The following is a 20,146-nucleotide window of genomic DNA, read 5'->3' on the forward strand; positions in this document are numbered from 1 at the left end:
TCATTAATGGCATTATGAAGAGTTTTTGAAAAGATACAGAAAAAGCCATTGATAAACCCAATGCCATCACACATTAAACTCTAGACCACATGGTTATAGTTCATCATAATAAATGAAAGGAATAAAGCTTGTACAAAAGGTATTAACAATTAACTACAGTATAACTTCAGTATAAAGACGCAAGTCCAACACAAATGCACGTCTCACAAAAGAGTATCACACACCACAAGCTAACCATCTTCAACTACTATGGTATCCAAATGAGCAAAAGTCCGGAAATCAATTTGCAGCCCCTGCTGGGTAATAAATTGTAATGGAAACCCCATGCATGCATGTCTTTAAGCCAAGAAACAAACTACAATGACAGTTATATACGTGGAGTGGTAGATAATGAGAAACAGGAATAGGACAAGCACCTCATCTAGAACAAACCTGATACTCACTAAAAATATCATCTAGAAAGACAATCCTGAACAGATGATTATTCTGTCTAAATTCCACTCTGCAACTACTTCTCTTCCCATGCTACTTCGCTAAGGAATGCAAGCATTTCAAGCTGATCAAAGAAAGAACAGATGCACACCAACTTTATGCTTACACTTAATGAACAGTTTAAACTCAGCTTTCCAAACCACCTGTGAAATTTACCTTGGTTTCCTCTGCAGACAGAAACCCTGACAATGCTGTGAGCTGCTACCATGTCATGTAACATAACATATTGCTGCAAAGGGGAGAAAACAGTTTATTATTTAAAAGCACAGGTTGTTTTCTTCTAAATGCACATTCTATCTCTACAAGTAGAAGTGATGAGATTCTTTATTAACATTCTTTTACAACAGATGTTACTCAAAACATTCTCTTGAACATAGTTTAGGAAACTTACGGGCAAATAAAGTTTTAGTGCATCAACCTGTACAGATTCCTACTTTTAACAGCACGTTGGAAGCAAATACACATTGCCATGCAAAATGTTTTAAAAACATTTAGTCATTAATATACATAAGTAAAAACTGCAGTAGTTGTATGAACTTGGATTAATGTAAAGAGGTTTTTTTTTGTCTCTGGTCTGAATTCAGAGAATGCAGTTTAAGGGTAATTACTACTTTGATTTCCATCAGCTATTACGAAGTCTACAGAGAAAAATGCATCACCAATTTAACAATCCACACGTTTGGGTGGTGCTCAATTTTGTTAAACTTTTTCAAACAATGCAAGATGAAATAGCTACTGTCAACACAACTTGATACGTAAACTTGTGTTCAGGTTTTATTTACATGAGGTAGTGTTTCTGTTATCTGAGGTCAACCTACTGATTCAACATCATGGAAAATTTGCAGAGAAGGGTCTCAAAGAGAACTGTAAATCCAGATTCTTGCAGCTCAAAAAGGGAAAACCCATAACAATATTCTACATGTATACCTCTGAAAAAATTTTAAATATTTGTAGGCAATTTCATATCAAAATAAACCAATAAGTAAAAAGCTGAAAAGATGCATCTGTTTTCTTTGAACTTACCTTTCTAATGGTGTAGAGTGAGCTAACAATGGATATTACAGACATGATCACAATTGCTAATGCATAGTAGTGATATTCATCAGTGATCCACAATATCACACTGAACAACTGAAAAATGTAAAAAGGGTTGAGAACCTAGAAGAGTGACAGAACATTAAAGTTACACCAAAAGGTCACATGCATTCTCCATCAGAAGAGAGTCAGAATCATCCTTCTCCATGGAGGAGAAAAACCTTTCAGTTCTTTATACAATATTTTTGTCTCTTTTGCCAAACTGATCCCTCTTTTTCACTACATCCTCAACCCGTCAAAAACACAGTTCTCACTAATACAAGAATACATACTTTTAAGACTGAATTTTTCCCTACACCTCAAAGCAAAATAATAGGAACATCTGATGCACCTTGTTACAGTCTTAAATTAATTTGGATGTTATTATCTATTGCTAATTAATAAATGCACTGACACCTCAAGCTCTTACTCCGTTAGTTCAGGTTGGAGAGTTTCTTTGTTCAAAAGTTTCTACCATGCATTATTACAGCACGTGGATAAACAAGTCAGTTATTCAAATCCACCTGATACAAGGAAAATGGAACAAACCTAACAAAAGTATATGCAAAACCACATTTGATTCAATGTGTATGTTGTAATATATAATCCCTAGGCTGATAATGGAGAACACAACTGGTCATTTTATGTTTGAAATTAACAAAAAACAAGATATATATCCTTTCAAAGAATTCTCACACATTTTCTAACATCCTTTTAAGGCACCAGGTTGTGAACTCTGAAGAGCTCATAGCTAAGGCCTCTTCAGCTTGGAGAGCTCAAAAATAAAGGTCCATATCATTTTGCTTTATGTTGCTGGGCTCTGGGGGAAGGTTTCTGTTTTACATGATTACTCAAAGACCAATCCAACAGTCATTGTTCTTAAATTAGCTTTTAATTATATACTTTTTTAAAAAAAATTGTTGAAGATCTTACCTCCTTAATCAGAAGCTTAAAAATGGAAGGCACTTTCACAGCAATTTCATTTACTCCATAGAATGCTTTTCTGCATTAAAAAAAAATATTAAGACAGTTAATTTTATTAGAAATCTTATTCACTTCAAAGTAATTCCATTAATATGAGAAAGTATAAAATATTACTTAATCTGTGGCTCCTTTTATGTATCATACTGATTCTCAAGGTGTTTATCAGGAAACATTTACCCAGTGAAGCGTTCCAGTGCAAAGATAATTATTTTATATTTCAATTTAAACTGTAACTTAATTTTTATGTCCTTTCAAAATAAGATTTTCCTGTAAACTGTGTATAGGTCCAATATTATTAAACATGTAATTCTGAAAGGCAATATGGGGTTGTCATTAAATGAAGCTCAAACTGCAGAGTAAGAGTTAACACTTGTAAGACACTGTTTTCATGGTTCTGTATCTTAGCTTTATCCTTAGGATGGAGAAAGGCAAATTATGAAAGGGGGAACAAGAAATTAACCTCTGATTGGATCTGAGCTGGTTAAATGACACTGACATGAAGAAGCCTTTAAAGGATGTTCTTCAAGAAAAAGCTTTTATTGTAGGAAAAGACACAAACTAACAGAAAATGGAATGATGAACAAGCAGATGCTTCCATATTTTAAACTCTAAGAAGGTCTCATCTGCAAAAATCCAGGAATGCCACAGAATCCAAACTATTCTAGTCTGGGTAATGTATCAATAAATTAGGACATCAATAATTAAGTACATATTGCAGCTTGCTGTTCACATTTGAGCACTAAGAAATCCCTGAACTACATACCATTAAAGTTACATTTTAAATGTTTTTTTCTAAACTAAGTTCTTTCTATGCACTTGTGTCCCTTGACAGGTATATTTACACTAAAATGGCATGTTAAAGAATTAAGTTTTTACCCCCCAGTTATTTTTTGCCAACCAGAATTAAAAGAAAAAGCAGGGAATGCCTTTGGGGGAAGCAGGGAATGCAAACCAGAAACAGATCAATGCAAGCTATGGGACACAGCTGTGACACTAACTAAGCTTTTAAAATTAAAGCCGAAGTCCTGAGACCTGGGAAGTTTCAGCCTGATCTTCCTAAAATAAGAAATGAGTTACAGATTGGGCTACGTTTGCTGCTTCCTGGTATCCAATATTCCTTCTCAGCCATCTAGCACACTATCCCCTCTCTCACAATGACCACTAGCCAAGGATGGGGAAGAAACCAAGAAGCAACAGAGTGATCTCCCCCAGCATTTCCTTCAAGCCTTCAACAATCCGCAGCTTGAGACAAATAAGAATCTTTCCAGCTAAAGAACTCTTGATGGACTTTTCCACTCGGAATCAGTCTATTTGTCTCTGAACTGATACATGCCCTTCAACAATGACAGTAAGTTACAGTAACATTTATGTCACTTAAAGGTAAGTTATGTGGAAAAAAACCCCTACTTTGTTTTACATCAACTGTCAAATTTCACTGTATACCTGCCAACATGGTTGAAAACATAACTGCTTGCTATTTGGTTTGTACACTTATTTCAAAATGCTAAGTAGGAAATACAATTTCGGAAATATATTCTGAATTACTTTAAGCAACACTTCTAATTCCCATGGTCAGTGTAGTTTGAGAAAAGTCAACACAATATCAGAGTCTAGTTCCTACTCAATGCATAGGTAAGAAAAACAAGAATTTCATACATCTAACAGCCTTCTTTGAAGAAAGCCTGTCTGTAAACACTAACCACTCAATTGTCTTCTAGTTTTGCTAACATTGTGAGCACAGGTAATGGAACAAAAACAATTCTTCCCTCAAATACTATAATATTACCTGTAATCATGCATTCCCTTTGTCAGTCCTGTGCTGTGTTCATTATGAATTGAAGAACAGAACGTAGATTCATCTAGACCTCTAAGTAAAGAAAAAAGTCAGTGAGTTATTTAAGAAACTTTGTATTTAAGTATTCAGTAACTCAAAAGAGCTAGGTCTCTGTCAAGAGTTACACTGTATTATAAAAGAACAAAGTCTACAGATTAATGTCTGTCTAGCTATTTCTGTCACAACTGCAGATACCAGGGATGTTAAAAGAAGTCCTCTTGTCAACATATCTTACTCCATAGGACAGTCATATCTATTTCAATCAAAATGAAGGTACACTTAAAACTGAAGTAAAAGACTATCATAACTAGTATTCAAAGGCCTCTAAAAAGAAAAAGTGAGCACGTTTTATAAAACATTATATGAAATCAGTATGGATTAGTATTTCTTCATATTATCTTTTGTCTCTAGTAATGGAAGCATTTTAGAAACTATTATTAATCGATTTATCGAATAAATCTATATTGAAGCTATTTTGCAGCATCTTGCTATCAAAATTTTATCCATGACTAGGTAAAGTACAGCCTACATTTTAAGTATTTCCTTATCATTCATCTTCACAGGACTTTTCTACATGATGTGAAAGCATATGCTATAATTTAGAAGATCTACAGATAAGCAGGCACACCTGAAACATCATTATGTTTACTGCTATGGGATCATTTCAACTACTGAACTCAGTAAATGAGATATATCATGCACAATATCCAGGCATTTTCTAGTAGATATACTTTGGATGCACCAGAAAATATCATTACCTTCCAAAAGGCTTTCACAGATGACATTACAAAACTAGCAGCATTCAACACAAGTCTTTTTTATATTGGATATCTATTAAGTTATCTACTGAAAAGGATTCAGAGTTGTCCCAGCAAAGAAAAAAAACTCTTTATTGTGCATATACAGTAACAGTTTTTTCCATTCTCTAGAACACAGGGAAAGTTTTAAACATCCTCACTATTGCAAAGGCTAGGACCATGCTTCTGCCAACTTTTCATAAAAGAACAGAGGGTGAAAATGTTAATGTGTTCACCTGGCCATAGGCCTACAAGGTTTCCCTAAAATTTTTCAAGTTCAAGGATTTCAAAATTACCATTTTTAGATTAATAAATATATAATTCTCTGTGAATAACTGTGCCTTTCTTCCTATTCTATCCCAAATGATTCAATTTTTCTTTTCCTGAACAAAAAGGAACATAACAGTGGGTTTAAGAAGGGTCCCTAAAACTAAGTATGGTATGCAACCATGAATACTATCTGTGTAATGTCCATGCAAAGACAATGCTTCTATCAGGATGCCATTTGCTTTTCACAGTACTGATACAGTACTGAATTCCCAGGCCATTTTAAAAAAATCCCTGTGTGCACACAGTTTATTACATAAAGCACTCATCAACTCAAAGATTCAGTTGACACTAGCTAAAACAAAACAGACATTCAAGGTCAAAGCTGCATCCTCTTTGGCTATGTGACCAAGTCTGATTTAGTTTAAGAACAATTACACTTGCATTTCCTGTGTTTGAAACTGTAATCTTAATATTACATTATTATAAAAAGAACAATGGTACAACAGCAAGCTCTCATAACTGAGTTAGTTGCCCAAGAAATCTTAATTTGCTTCCCTTCTGCATTGTGCTAAGTCTTTAATTATGTGATCAAACTGTTCTGTCTCTGGATACTTGCACAACTAACCGCACAGGGTGAATCTATCTTCATGATGCATTACTGTACTTAGATCACAACTACAACTATTGTGTTGCTTGCCTTATGGACTTTAAGGCCCCCAGTCTGATATACCCTCTCTTTACAAATATTAGCTTGATTCTCTGCCATGTTATTAGCTAATAACAATTTCTGGGTTTTACATAAACTCAAGAGGAGATTAAGAAAAAGTATCTCAATGAAGGACAAGTTTTTAAGACTTCTTTCCAGAATATTATCATTCATAAGTTCAGCTATCACTTCACAGGTGATATCTAGTACTTCACTACACGATCATACCTAATTCACTTCAAAGTTACAGCAAACTCTCATTCTTATTTGACCTTGTGCAAAAGTGACTTAGTACTCTGCCTGTATTGGGTATGTCTCAGACCCAGCTGTTTCTCCTCTTCATCATCCAATTGCTAAATAATAGTGTCCAGCTCAGCTACAGTACCTGACTAAACAAGTGGTCAGGCTCAGTCATCGTTAATACATCAAACAAATGAAAGTTTGGCATATCAGCAAGAATGTGATTGAATAAATGCTCACATAACTTCACAGGCATATTTGAGATTTTTCCAGGGCTTATAAATCGGCTGAGTTATCACAAGAACATCAAAAGGCACAGTCAAACAATCAACAAATGCCAAGTTTCAAGTCACTGCTTTAATGCTAAGGAATATTTTTTTTCTTAACACGTGGAGTCGTATGATTTTTTTTCCCATATCTGTTCTTAGAGTGAAAGTATAGTTTTGCAGGTTTTTTTTAATCTCATCTGTGGGAAATATTCCCTTTGAACAGTTTAAATTAGAAACACTATAGGCAGGAAAACAAGACCCTGTAATGCAAAATGACAAGCATCACTACCTGAACCACTAATTCATGGGAGACTTAACATAAAAAATGCATACAGAGCTTTTAATTATTTACACATGAACTGAGACATTTCCACCCTCCCAGAGGAGTGCTCAGTTTTGTAACTGCTTGTATTATGATCATTTCTTTAAATTGTTGTCATTGCTGACAACTTTCCATACTATTTGCACACACTTTTTTCAAAAACATAAGAAACATTTGCAGAATATGTTTCTTCTTACAGAAATTTTGGCTGTTTTTCTTTTCTTCAGCCACTGGTCATTAATTTTTCTATGTGTAGTGCTTGACTTTTCCACATGATGGTTCAATGCAGTGAACATTGATTTAAGTTAAAAAGAGGTTATATTTCTGACCTGAACTTCTTATTTTAACACGCAATTGTCAAAAACGGAGAAGCCTGTGTTCATTTAACTTGTTAGCACTATGAGAAGGCCTTATCAGTAGCACCAGAAAAAAGAACTTTCTTCAACCAAGAAGAACTTTCTTCTTTAACCATCATGCAACAGTGCTGCTGGATAAAAGAAAATACAGCGCATCAAATTCAGTGAGCACGGCTAGTACTGCCCACTGAAAGACATTTTCTATCAATGCAAGAGACTTGGTTTTGTTACTGAAGAGTAACAAAAGAGGGATCAAATTCAGCTCAACTGAACTAAAATGTGGCATCAGACCTACACAAAGGTGAGCAACAAGGTATTTGGTGAATTCCCCTCTTCCTAGACACTCCTTTGGGGCCTAGCTCAGCAGCAACACAAAAAATGTAATTTATTCCATTAGAAGGAAAATTTTTATGAGTTTATAGAAGGAGAACTACTGTCTATAAACAGGTGCTCTAATTCTCAAATAACACTCCAAGAACAGGCGAAAAGCCTGCAGAGGCATGCAGCCTGTCACCCTATACGAATCATGCTCGATAAAGGTAGATTAAACAAATACCTTCCTTCCAAAGTGGCACCAAGTTAAAATCTCCCTGCTCTCACTATGGTTTAAACAAAGACTCGATGAGCTAAAACAGTTGGTCAGAATATGATACTGATTTTCACCATGTTCTTAGGCATGTTATTGTACTTTTTCAAAAATGAATTTTGAAGCACAACACAAAAGAAAAAAGTATTCCTACCGTACAACATCAAAATTTTGAACTGAATCATTCCAGAAATACTTCACGCTGTGGTGTGTGAAATAACGAATCTGCAAGGGCAACAGACATAGATACTGTATTAGCACCACTTAACACCTCTCTTCTGACTTTATCCTGAAAGCGAATTTAGAAAAACTTCACTGAAAAATGAAGTTTTCTTTCAAAATAATCTTTATAGCATTCCACAATTTCCAGTTACAGGTTATTGAGGAAAAGATTTGTGCTCCACCCAAAGAATGAGTGAGCCTTTTAGTCAAAAGTAGCAGCTCATGTGCACTGTATTGTGGTGTGTTTACTCTAGATACCACTTGAGATACTTCGAAAATTAGCAGGTGTAGTATTGAAGGTTTACTTACAGGCAAATATTTTTTCAAATCATTTTTATTCTCTTCTGCAGCAGATTCACAGAAATAAACAGCATGGCCATTTGAAACCTTGTGTACAATGGGGTTAGGATTCTGTAAAGGATTGGCTCCCAAAGAAGGCATAATGCGAACCTTTGCACAAAACCATATCTTGAATTCATCCTTAAAAAGAGGGGGAAAAATGAGTTGGTTGAAACGTTATTGAAACAGCATTGTACTACAATAGCTGTAGCAAAACTTGTCAACAACAGATGACAGATTAGTAGAGCCCATACATATAACTACAGAAGATATTCCCCACGTTAGTATCAGCTACCTTAAGAATACATTTTCTTTCCACAATTCTAAAAACATATTTTTTGTAACAAAATTTTTTTTTTTTTTTAAAGCAATGAGCCTTGGTACTTGAATTTTGACATCTTCAGCCCTTCACAATTTAACATAGTTGTTCTGCAGTAGGAGGAACTATGGGATTCCTATGCATTCAGCTGCATCCACCCTGCAACTCCAAATAACTGAGGACTTAACACAGGATCATAACCGGGGACTGTACACAGTAATTGTGGAGGAAGAAAACCACTTTAAATCAAACCACACCTGAGTCCACAGTTACACCTTAATTCAACAAATGTTTCTTTCCTGAATGAGAGAGGGAAAACCTGAAAACCATGTTATCAGCTTATATCAACATGGTATCTGTTCTGTAAATTTTGATGACAACAGCATTCGTGTGTTTAATTCTTAAAATCCAAAAGCTAAAACTTTCCTTCTGCTATGCCCTCTGCAAACAGCTGTCAGTCTTCCCATATGGGCAGCAAAGCTATGTACAGTACCAAGGAGCACAGTTCTGCAGTGCTGTAAAACAAAATCACATCTACATTGGAGGCAGGGATTTGTGTATCTTAGCAAGCAGCAGAGGGATGTGAAACAACTGCAAACTGGGAGAAGCACATCCTCCCATAGACTTACAGTTGTTCTCAGCAGAACCACTTCACAGTCTCTAAGTGTAGTCCTTTTGCATGTTGCTTTCACACGCCACTGAGGCATCCAGTAGAGGAGGAGGAGAAGAAAGCCACCAGAACAGATCACTCCTACAGTAACTAGCACCAACTTCCAACGACACAGATCATAACCACAGATCTCCTGCATGGAAACAGAAACAAATAACAAACAATGACCCTCTTTAATTGCTCTGACTTGGGAAGCCAACATTAATTTTTCATAAAGTGTGGTATTTAAAGCGAATCAAATTTCAAAGCCATTTTCTCCTTTTTCTTTTCTGGGGGAAGGAAAGATTTAAAAAAATACATTACGGGGAGGCAACAAAAAGGAGGACATCAGTAAAAGCCTCAGAAAGGCAGAGCATATGCATTGTTTACAACATTTAATTACAGGACCTGTCTCCTCTCTGCATTGCTCCCTAAGGACTTAGGTTGCAACACAATCTGTCTTAACTCCCAGTGAACAACCACATTTTTCACCACGACCATGACCTAGTACAAGCCAACTAGGCAGGTAAAGAACAAAAGCATATTTGGTTTTGTCAAATGCTGATTTTATCAAGCATTTGATTAGCCAGCATACATAGTTTTGAATGCTAGCATAGCATTAGTTTTTGTTGCTAGCAGACAGTTTTTGTTGCTAGAGGAATTTCATGTTTTGTAAACAAGCATGTAAATATTTGTCAAACACTACTTTTTAGTAGAGAAACTGGCTTATTTTGCCTTTCATTTTAACAAGAAATGCTACTAAGGAAACATTAGAAACTGCAAGCCGCACTGTCAAAGGTTCTGTAACTTGCACCAGCAGGAAAAATCCTCTTCTCCCATTAAAAAACCCACAAAGTATTAAGCGTGCCTTGGTCAAAGGCAAGTACCAACTTAACCTGATGACAGCCAGGAACAGAAAATAATTCTGTGACTTACTAGATGCTGTGTTACATTCCTGAGCTTCGCATTACATCAATAGATTATATTTCCTGCTGCAAAAGGGCAATGAAATTGCCCATTGAGTCCCACCCACATTGTTCATACTGACACCAACTTTTTGCAAATTTTTTTGTACTTTTCATTAAACACTATTAGAAATTGTTTAAACTCCTTTCCTAAGAAAAGGCTTTTCAACAAGTTCATTTTGCAGCCTTCTCAGCTGACAAAAAGCAGAGACAAAACCCATACTCTTACCCCCCAACACACTGGAGTCAGTATTCACTCCTTTCCAATAAAAACAGGTGGGTGAAAGACAGCGGGAGAGTTTAATGCTTCTTTTGGGGCAAACCAAAATTATTTCTTCCAAAAAGAATTTATTTTAGTGATCAGACCATAAGCATTTCAGTTTCATTTTTTGTTGTAAGGTGTATTTGCCTACTCTCCATATTAAAGCTGGTCTAGCGAAGAGCAGCTTTTCCTAGCTGCACACACAAAGAAGTAACAAGGATGTCGATTCACAGGAATCTACCATTTTTTAAAGCAAAAAGCCCTACATGCCCCAGATATTTTCTGCTGTCTCTATAATGGGCTAGAAATGTAAAGATCAGCTGCCACTATTTTCCTGTCAAAGCTAACTGCTGTGTCTTCCAGAACAGTAATAAAAGATATCATTGCTTGAGTAGGAAGCAAAGTTTGTGTGCTACCAAATACCCATAAAACTGCTTGCCATGTTTTAGGGAGTGGGTCTTACTTGCATAAATATGAATATGCAAGAGTATGCAGAGTAGATTATGAAGCGTTAACCTGTTTTAAATGACAAGAAAAAAGCTCTTAAGATTTGCAGAAAAGAAAGAAAAAAACAAAAACACTTTGCTGCCATTTTCCTTTAAAAAACAAAAAGCTGTTTAAGTACCAAAATCTTTCATCTGTTGGACTGCTGACCTCAAGGTACCCAACCCAAAACCTTTGCAAAGGCTTTCAACAAAAACATTCCTCATACCAAGACTAGATTTCTGGTATTTGATAGATATTGATAGATTTTTGGTATTAACCAAAAGATTATCATCAAGGGTAACCTTATAAAATTGCTAAATTCATTTAAACTGAGACAGTCCACTTCCTGGTGTACTATGCCCCATTTAGAAAGAAAACCATAAAAGTGTTTCTTTCACTGTATAAAAATAGACAAACAGAATTAATTACCATCTCATCCTCCTCTGCTTTATTGACAAATTTCTTTTCTTCTTTCTCCATGTTTAGGACGATATGGAACTTCTCAACTTGAGATATGGAAGACCTTTAACAACAAAAATTAAAAATTGAAGCAACATTACTGATTTTATACCTAACTACCAGGTTGTTTTGAGTTATTTTCTGTAAGTGCATACACATAAAACACACTGACAACATATTAATACAGATCTTAAATTTGCACCAATACTAGTGTCCAGTAGTGACGACCCAAGGAGCTCTAGTAAAGCTTTAAGATTGAACACTGGATGAATACAAGTGAAATATTGCAGAAACAGCAGGCTCTGAAGGAGGAAAAAGAGCTTGTACCTATTTAACTTTGTACAATTAATTCTACATGCAGCAAACAGGTTTTGGTACGTTCTACAAACTTCACAATGGAAACTAAATTAAAATTGCAAAAAAAAAAAGCTTAAAAGTAGGTCAAGATTACACAGTTCTATCATTCTATACTGTAATAGCTCCAATCAGATGCTTTCAGAAGCCAGGCTATCCTCCACAAGGAAAGACATTGTACCCCTGAGATGTGAATTTCTCATCTGAAGAAAAAAAAAAGTACATGCTAAAAATGTTTAGTCCCTAGTTTAATATTTCTAAATCAAAATATGCTTAATGGTCATCTTTCCAATTCTTTTACCATTCAATCTTTATCAATTGGTTCACTTCTTATTGTAAATCTCTTATAGTTGCAAATCTTGAAGGGTCCTTTGAGTATCGATTATGATCACAAGTTTCATGAATAGGGCAAGGCATGAAAAAATATGAAGTTGTCTACAAGATGAACATATTGCACACAGATCCCTATTCCAATAGGGAAGAACTACAAATAAAAGGCTACAACATACTACAAGGTTCATCAGAAGCTTCAACATCACATAAACAAAGAAAATGAAAGATACCAAGCCAAAAAGCTAAATTCTTGAAATTAAAATTGTATCTAGCCTTCACTTGGGCACCACTGTACATGTTAATTGCATACAATTTATAATTAATGTACCCATATTCAATTTCCACAGGGCTACCTACCATAGTTAAAACCACTGAATAGCCAGTGCTCACCTGCCAAGGCATGGATTAACTATCATTCTCTGCACTGACACTGTACAGCCTTTGTTTTTATTTACTGCACATAATCTCTCTCTCTGAAGACAGCACTTACTACCACAGCATATGAGCAGTCCTCAGGTATTAAAGATTCACTGTCATAGCACAAGTAGTTATTGTAATTGACATTTTTCAGACAGAAGGCTGTTACCAAAAAAAAAAAAAAATCAAGGTGAAAGCCATCCACTTAATTTCAGCTCAGCTGTCCATTGAAGACTAGGATGCCACTAGTCAAAATACTTAGTACTAGGTAGCATTATGATAAAAGCACAACCATTACCAAGTCCTTTGCTGTCATTAACTCCCCAACACTTTCACAAATCAGATCACCAGACTTCAAGTCAGATCCTCTCAAAGCCAGCCCCTGGATCCATGCACTTACATTCAGCAGCAATGCCAGCTTGCCAACTTCAAAAGGTCCTTCCTCCCAACTCCTGCAGTTTATCAACATCATCATATCCTCACGTGTTCTCTGCAAGCTACCACCTCCTTTCCAATTAAGCCAACAAATGAAGCAGGAACCCAACAGAGAAGGTTTCCGTTGCTGCCCAAATCTGGGTCTCCTCAGACATCTACTCTCACTGCTGAATAAGGTCCTTCCTAGTGGAAGAAACACACACTTGAACCAAAAAACTGTATCACAACACAGTCCTCAGTCACAGGTGAAAAACAACTTGGCACTTCATAAACTGAGTGCCTGATACAGTTTGTATTTTGTTCTGTATGGAAGGATGCGAATTTGATAACAACTGTCTTCTTTGATAGAAATACCAGCTCACATGCTCCTTGCTTTAAGCTGAAAATTTTCTATTACTATCCAACGCTGAACTATGAATACCTTTCTTACTGCAGATTAATCTGGAAATTAAGCCAAAAGATGTGTACCACTGATACTTCCTTATCTGTTACACAAGTCATGCAAGTTCTAAATGACATTTTTGTTTAAAATGCCACTTTTCTCCACTAAACAGCTTTTTATCTTGGGAAAGATATAGATATATATATATATATGAAACCAGTTCAAATCTGTCCTAAACCAACAGAGGATTGTTAAGAAAGCTCCTGAGAACAATCTTTGAATTAATAACATCAAACAACTTTATGTACACCGTACAATCACATTTTCAGTCAAGAAGCCATGCAGACAGAAAAAATTTTGTGTATTTACAGAATTATACTTCTAATAGAGTTCACAGCTCCATGAGAGAATTATTAGATTTATCATACTTGAACTAGTCTGCTCTTAAACAAACATGCATTTCCCCACTATAGCGTACTGCAACATCAAAAACAGTGCCTGCAGGCAAAACTCCAATCTTGATGAACATATCTAGCAACAACTGTACTTGATACAGGAAAGCACCAGGCAGCAAAATAAATACAAACAGCTTCAAGATCAATCAATCTCAACTGAGATTTCCATATGGCCAACACGTCAGAACAGGCACCTTATGGGACACTGCGGCAGCATGAGAGAGAAGTGCAATTACTTTAATTTAGGGCTGTTCCACAGCTAGTAAAGAGTGTCGAGCCGTCGGTCTGAAGAAGCATGAAGGGAAATCTCAGCACTGAGAGCACCAGCAATAATTCCTGTGATTCACTGAGTTCTTTGAACAGCTGGGTAGAGTCACACAGGGAATACACAAGGAGCATTAGGAGGCTATTTTTAACTCACATCATTAGCTCCATCTGCATTATTTTATACACTCATTCACTGAGCAACCTTCAACTAGCGCATATATTCTCAATATTTTACATACTGCCTGTAATTTTCCATACTAAACTCAAATTCAAATCTCTAAAATTAGAGAACATTAGAGATCTTTCCTCAGTTGATGGGTCATGAAAATCATTACTATTCAGCAATGAACAGCACTTGCTCTCCAATCTTACCCCTTTTGGTACATCATCAGCCCAAGCTCATCATCAAGAGCTCAGACACATAACTGCTTTGGGTTTGTTTCTCACTGCCCTGCTGAAAGTTGGGGTTGAACACCACCACCATGGGTTCCACAGGGCTGCCCTCTCTGGAGGTGACTTCAGACCGCTTGCTTCAGACTGAATAAAGAAGTAGTAGCATCTCACCAATTCAGGGAGACTTTAGCAATCTGCATTTGATCTTTACTTCTTTCTATAATGTGGTAGAAAACTAGAAATATTTCAATACTTGAAAATTTAATTCAGTATTTAAATATAAGCCTTGGACTTTTCATACTAAAAGGGAGTATGACATTTTACTAGTATTCCAATTGAAGCGAGGTTGAAATCCACTCAAAAGGAGCAACATAAACTCAGGACTATTCAAATATAAAGTGCCTCTGATGCAAGGGCTGCCACTCAGCCTCTCTGTCACAAGTTCCCTGAAGTGAATAGCTAGAGAAGTCCTTTCCCTCTTTAACAAACTGAAAATAGCAACCAAAAAGCACTATTTATTCCTTTTGAAAAAAGGGGACAAAAACAATTGAAATGGTGAAAGTTACTGTCGCTCCGCTTACATAATTTTTACACATTGAGCTACTATTGTATAGCTAAGCAAAGAGCCAGAAAAGTAGGAAATATCAAAAAGGTCTGTAAAAGAAACGCTGTTTGCCACTGAGACTAAGAGGATGAAATCACTTGCAACATTTTAGAACATAGGTATAAATTTAACAAATAGTGCAGTGATCAGCTGAACAGTGTCCAAAGTGTAACTACTTCTAAGAGATACATTTGAATCACAAGTTCAAACAGTAAATCTGCAACTATATAAAAAAAAAATGTATCAAAATTAAATTAAACTGCATTTGCTATTTCCCTCTGTCCTGAAGAGTATGTAGCTACGAGTAGGACAGCACCTCCAGTTTCAGATTTAAGTATTATTTTGGAGCTAAAGTAGATCACAAATTGGATCACTGGAGAAGTTACAGCAGTGTACAGACCTTAAAACTACATGCATTCCTCACAGTGAAGTTGCACCTTTTCTGAATTACTACACCAATATCTATTTGTTGATCTATTTGTTGATATCAAGCAATTCTAAAATATTCATAGGCAATAGACATTTGTGTAGCAATAGTGTAAAAGGTGCACATGAACCCATGGTATATTTATTAAGGAAAATGTTGTTAAAGAAAGAACTATAGTAAGTCTCAATCAGTAAGCCTGAAGAGTTCTGCAAACCACACTTTTGAAGGACTACCAGCCTATCTGAAGTCAGTTTTCTAATAGTTGGCATAATTAACAAATTAGTTCAGTGCAAATTTTACCCTTCAAGTTTGATTTGGGGGGTGGAAAGCAGAGAGCTTCCTTCTGTTCTCCTCAACATTTGTCCCAAGATCATAATCCTTAAACTAATTCTGCTTTAGAATACATACCTTGTTGCCATCAGTTTATTCTTTCAGTTTTCCAGTTTAACTGGAAGTTTTATAGTTTCAAGAGAAAAATTCCAAGATCTAGAAAGACTAATTACAAAAGAAGAAACTTTTGAGATCTCCTGCAGTCACTGGGTAACTTAAATACCAAGTTTCTCAGATGATAATATAATTTTGAAAGCTCAAGTCTTTAGTAAAATCCATGTAAGGATATGCATTAAAAAAATTATCAAGTTCTTACATATACTTAGGCTCTGTCATTATTCATCTGCTTAAAATATGCAAGTAAATAAACTTACAAACTGGTATCTTAAACATTCCTTATTTTATTCTTTTCTGATATTTGTAAAAATCCTGAGGTAACTAAAATAGTTTCTCTTACCAACAAGCAGTCCAGCAGCTGTCCTCTGCACTTGCTTTTGTTATCATGAGTTAGTGAGGCAGTTCTTAATAACTAAGACCCTATCTACAAGGGAAGTCCTGACAAATGAACTATTTTGTCTAAAATCTAAAAAAAGTCTCCAAGGGCTTTTCAAACTGTTATCAAAAGATTAACATATCAAAGAAAATTTGGCACTGCTTGGAATGCCTTTTTTTTTTTCCCCCCTCTTCCCTCCAGTGTGGCCGAACAATTGCAAGACTGTGGCTGGGCTGGCACGGAGGCTGTGCTTCCAGGCATCAGCCGCCTGCTCCAGCTCCTTCTATTCAAACCACAAATGTCTCACCAGACATGTCTCACCGCTCAGGTCTATGCATGAGTCCTGATACTATCTGGCCAGCTAAAAACATATATGCTTCTAACCAAACCCTTCCTTGTATTACAGATGTTGTGAGTGAAGACAACACTCATATTGAGGAGCTAATAGATGATAAAGACGGCAGTTAAAAAATACACACATTTCTCTCAGCATTTTACTGTTTATCACTGAGCACAATGAAGCCATCGCACACAGCAAATTAGACTACCTTTGAGATCAAGTGCTACAAAGCTGAAACAGGTAACTTGGTCACTACTTGAACACTGCAGAAATAAGTTACTTTTCTGTACAAGACAGGGATCAGCCAGCACTGCTTCGGTAAGAACACAAAGGGCTAATGAAAAGATCTAGCGAAGCAGACAGGAAAAGCAAGACATGCATGAAAGAGGCCAAATTTTAAAATCACCTATGTGCAGACATTAAGTCAATCTTCCTCAGCTCCCTACATAATCATTGTCATTAAATAAACCAAGCGGCATAAACTTCTACAGGAAGATAACTAAGACCAAAAAAACCCAACTGACCTGTCCAGCAAAAGATCATGATATAGATCAAACATAAAGCATATTCCTGAAATGTGATCTAGTGTCTAAGTGACCCGTCTGGCTCTCCTGGGTCCAAAAGGATCCATTACAGTATCTTTAAGGGCTACTGAAAGACTAAACATCCTTTTCCAGAACTTAATTACAATAAATTCACCCTCCACTAAGAGACAAGACACTTCACCGCTCTTGAGTTGAAAATTAAATTTCTAAATGGCCTGATGTCACTGTAAGTCTTTTCAGATTTCTGAATTAAATAATATCTGAAGTATGTTCTTAACTGTAGATAGTTCCCCTGGCATAGCAGACAGACATCTTAATTCAACTGTATCCTGACTAGCTGTCAGACCACAGAGAAAATACATTTATTCTGAAAATATAAAGCCAAACATTATTTTAGTCACTCAGAAATTAAACGTTTCTGCACTTCAGAGCCATACTCCAATCCTTTATCACAAGAAGGAATCATCCTAACAGGTAACAGACATTACAAAGGCAGCGTTTACCACCAGGATTTATTCTTGTTCCAGGAACACGCCATTCCCACACATCGAGAGCAGTTACCAAACCAAGTCCATTTTTTCCACACGTTAATGGTAAAGGTTTTCAGCATTCATGCAATGGACCTATAGGCAGTAAGCAATTGCTTTACATTTACAGAACACCAACGAATGCTCAATCTCTGACATTCTAGCAGTTATGAAATTAAAAACTGAAGTAGTACTCAAACTGGAAGAGCAATAACAGACAGGAAAAGGTATAAAACTATCTTCTGAGAATACATTCAGTTTCAAAATACATCAGATTTCTTAGGAAAGATGAAAATGCAGCCTGGGCTACAGTTGACCATTAGCAGAAGAGAATGGCAGTAAATTTTACAAAGCCATAGCCAAAGGAGAAGTGTATTCTTTTGCCCCTCCACAGAAGCCAGCTTTTCACATCATCCTACGAGGGCTGTGTATCAGGTGCTGCACAGCAGCACTTGGCACATCCAAGAAAACAGTGCTTTGGAAGACAGTTCTGCACTTGTACCTCAGGCCAAATGCCAAAAGTTGTTCTGAATATTAAATCTATTTCAAAATTTGAATGTTATAATATACCCATATTCATGTAAAACAAAGTACCTCTTATCCAGTTACTAGCAGTAAAAATATAGTGAAAATGCTTCTTCAAAATTATTCCAGAAAGATTAAGAACTCTTTTCCCCCAGATCACAGAAACATTTCACAGCAGAAAAAAAAAAAAAAAAAAGGTAAAAAACCTGTTCTTGACCCAAAATCTCCTTTGCCATCCTGCTAATGAGACCTCCTGGTCTACACAACACTTGGCAGCAATGACCATGCAAAGCTGCACTCAATACACCACTTTCAATGTGTGTGTAACATTTAATCTGATGTCAGAATTGCCAGCAGCCGAGGGAAGAAGTTCTAGGTATAGCTTAACAGACCACACTCTAGAAAAAGCACACTTTTAAATGGAGCTATAAAAAAAAGGAAGTCTTATCAGCTATTACTACTTGAGCTTGCAGCTCCTGCCCATGCCAACTGCCAGTGAGTACAATACCTGAAAAGCTGAATCTAAAAACACTGACTTCACTTAAAATGCATAGTACCAATAAATAAATGGACAGGGACATAAGGCTAAGAAGATGTAAAAAAATATATTTTTAGGAGCACATTCTTATCAAACCGTATCACGTAACGTGCTGCACAATTAAAAAAATAAGCAAACTGGAACAGAACATTTCAAGCTTTCAAGAGCTGAAACCAAAGCTTCTGCCCACAGTGTCTTGGACATAACTCCCATATTTATCTTCCCGTTCTTCTCCTTTACATAAGAGGTCCTATTTCAGCAGCTATGAAAATAAGGTACTACTTCCCAAAATTTCTCCACTGGCTGCTTTTGGAAAGATTGGCAGGACCTGCAGTCACTGAAAATTTTAAAAAGGCCATTTTTAAACAGACTTGCAGTTACAAATGGTAGGAGTCGATTTTAAAGGCTATAAGAATAAAATCCATGTTCTGACATCTTGTTGTTATCAGGATTCATCCATCCCTCACTCCTTAGTCCCAGTATCTCCTCAAAGAAAACAGCTTCCAAAGTCCCTTTTTATGGATTCTTACAGTCTTCAAGGAACTCATCAACACAGGTGTGCCCTGTACTAGGCATTTCTGCACCTCTAATGTGCACCACTGTTGCCCCATCAACAGTGACAACCTCCACTTGGTATCTAGGACCACAGCCATGATTTGGGGCAGATGGCATTATGCTAAACCCTGGACTTGGAGGGATCCATACACCTGAGCTGCAGCACAACGCTAGAGACTTCTCACACCACGTGTGAGAGCCTGTCTTTGCCTCTGCCCCCAAAGTATGAAAGCCATGTCACTCAAAAACCACTTCAAAACTGAAACAGATCACTTTATATCTGACACACAGCTTAGCCAAAAGTCTGGGGATATCACGTTTTTCTGACCATAAAAACCAAAGGTTATCACATTTTACTCCAACATACACGGTGATGAGCTTACACGTGTCATTTAAGTTTCTTTTTAAAGCTTTCAGTATTATTTTAACATATCAATATTTTTACAAGTTTGTAGTCCACATTACAAACACAAAAGATACTCTCCTTGAGAAGCACCTTCAATCGGAGAAATGCACCTTACATCAATGGAAACCAATGCAATTTACAGTTCTCCAGTAGCTTGTGGCTGAACCCTTAAATATGAAGTTATCCACA

The 20,146-nt window shown here is 36.4% G+C and overlaps 1 protein-coding gene across 4 annotated transcripts in view; it reads right to left on the bottom strand.

Annotated features, from left to right (window-relative positions):
* The window catches only part of ATP13A3 (ATPase 13A3), a 62,293-nt gene that overhangs the window by 27,555 nt on the left and 14,592 nt on the right, over positions 1-20,146 (bottom strand). For 3 of the 4 annotated variants that reach the window (XR_012629986.1, XM_074877477.1, XM_074877475.1), the window contains exons 3-10: positions 11,602-11,695; positions 9,440-9,613; positions 8,462-8,632; positions 8,085-8,155; positions 4,337-4,417; positions 2,500-2,569; positions 1,516-1,650; positions 649-721 (exon numbers count right to left, since the gene is read on the bottom strand). Coding sequence is in view for 3 of the 4 variants with exons in the window: in XM_074877477.1 (XP_074733578.1) it covers positions 649-721; positions 1,516-1,650; positions 2,500-2,569; positions 4,337-4,417; positions 8,085-8,155; positions 8,462-8,632; positions 9,440-9,613; positions 11,602-11,695 (869 nt within the window). In the remaining variant the exon portion in view is untranslated. The remainder of the gene's footprint in view (positions 1-648; positions 722-1,515; positions 1,651-2,499; positions 2,570-4,336; positions 4,418-8,084; positions 8,156-8,461; positions 8,633-9,439; positions 9,614-11,601; positions 11,696-20,146) is intronic. The other variant, XM_074877476.1, reaches the window with a different exon arrangement.

The sequence above is a fragment of the Strix uralensis genome, chromosome 9, assembly GCF_047716275.1.
Source record: "Strix uralensis isolate ZFMK-TIS-50842 chromosome 9, bStrUra1, whole genome shotgun sequence".
Taxonomy (NCBI): domain Eukaryota; kingdom Metazoa; phylum Chordata; class Aves; order Strigiformes; family Strigidae; genus Strix; species Strix uralensis.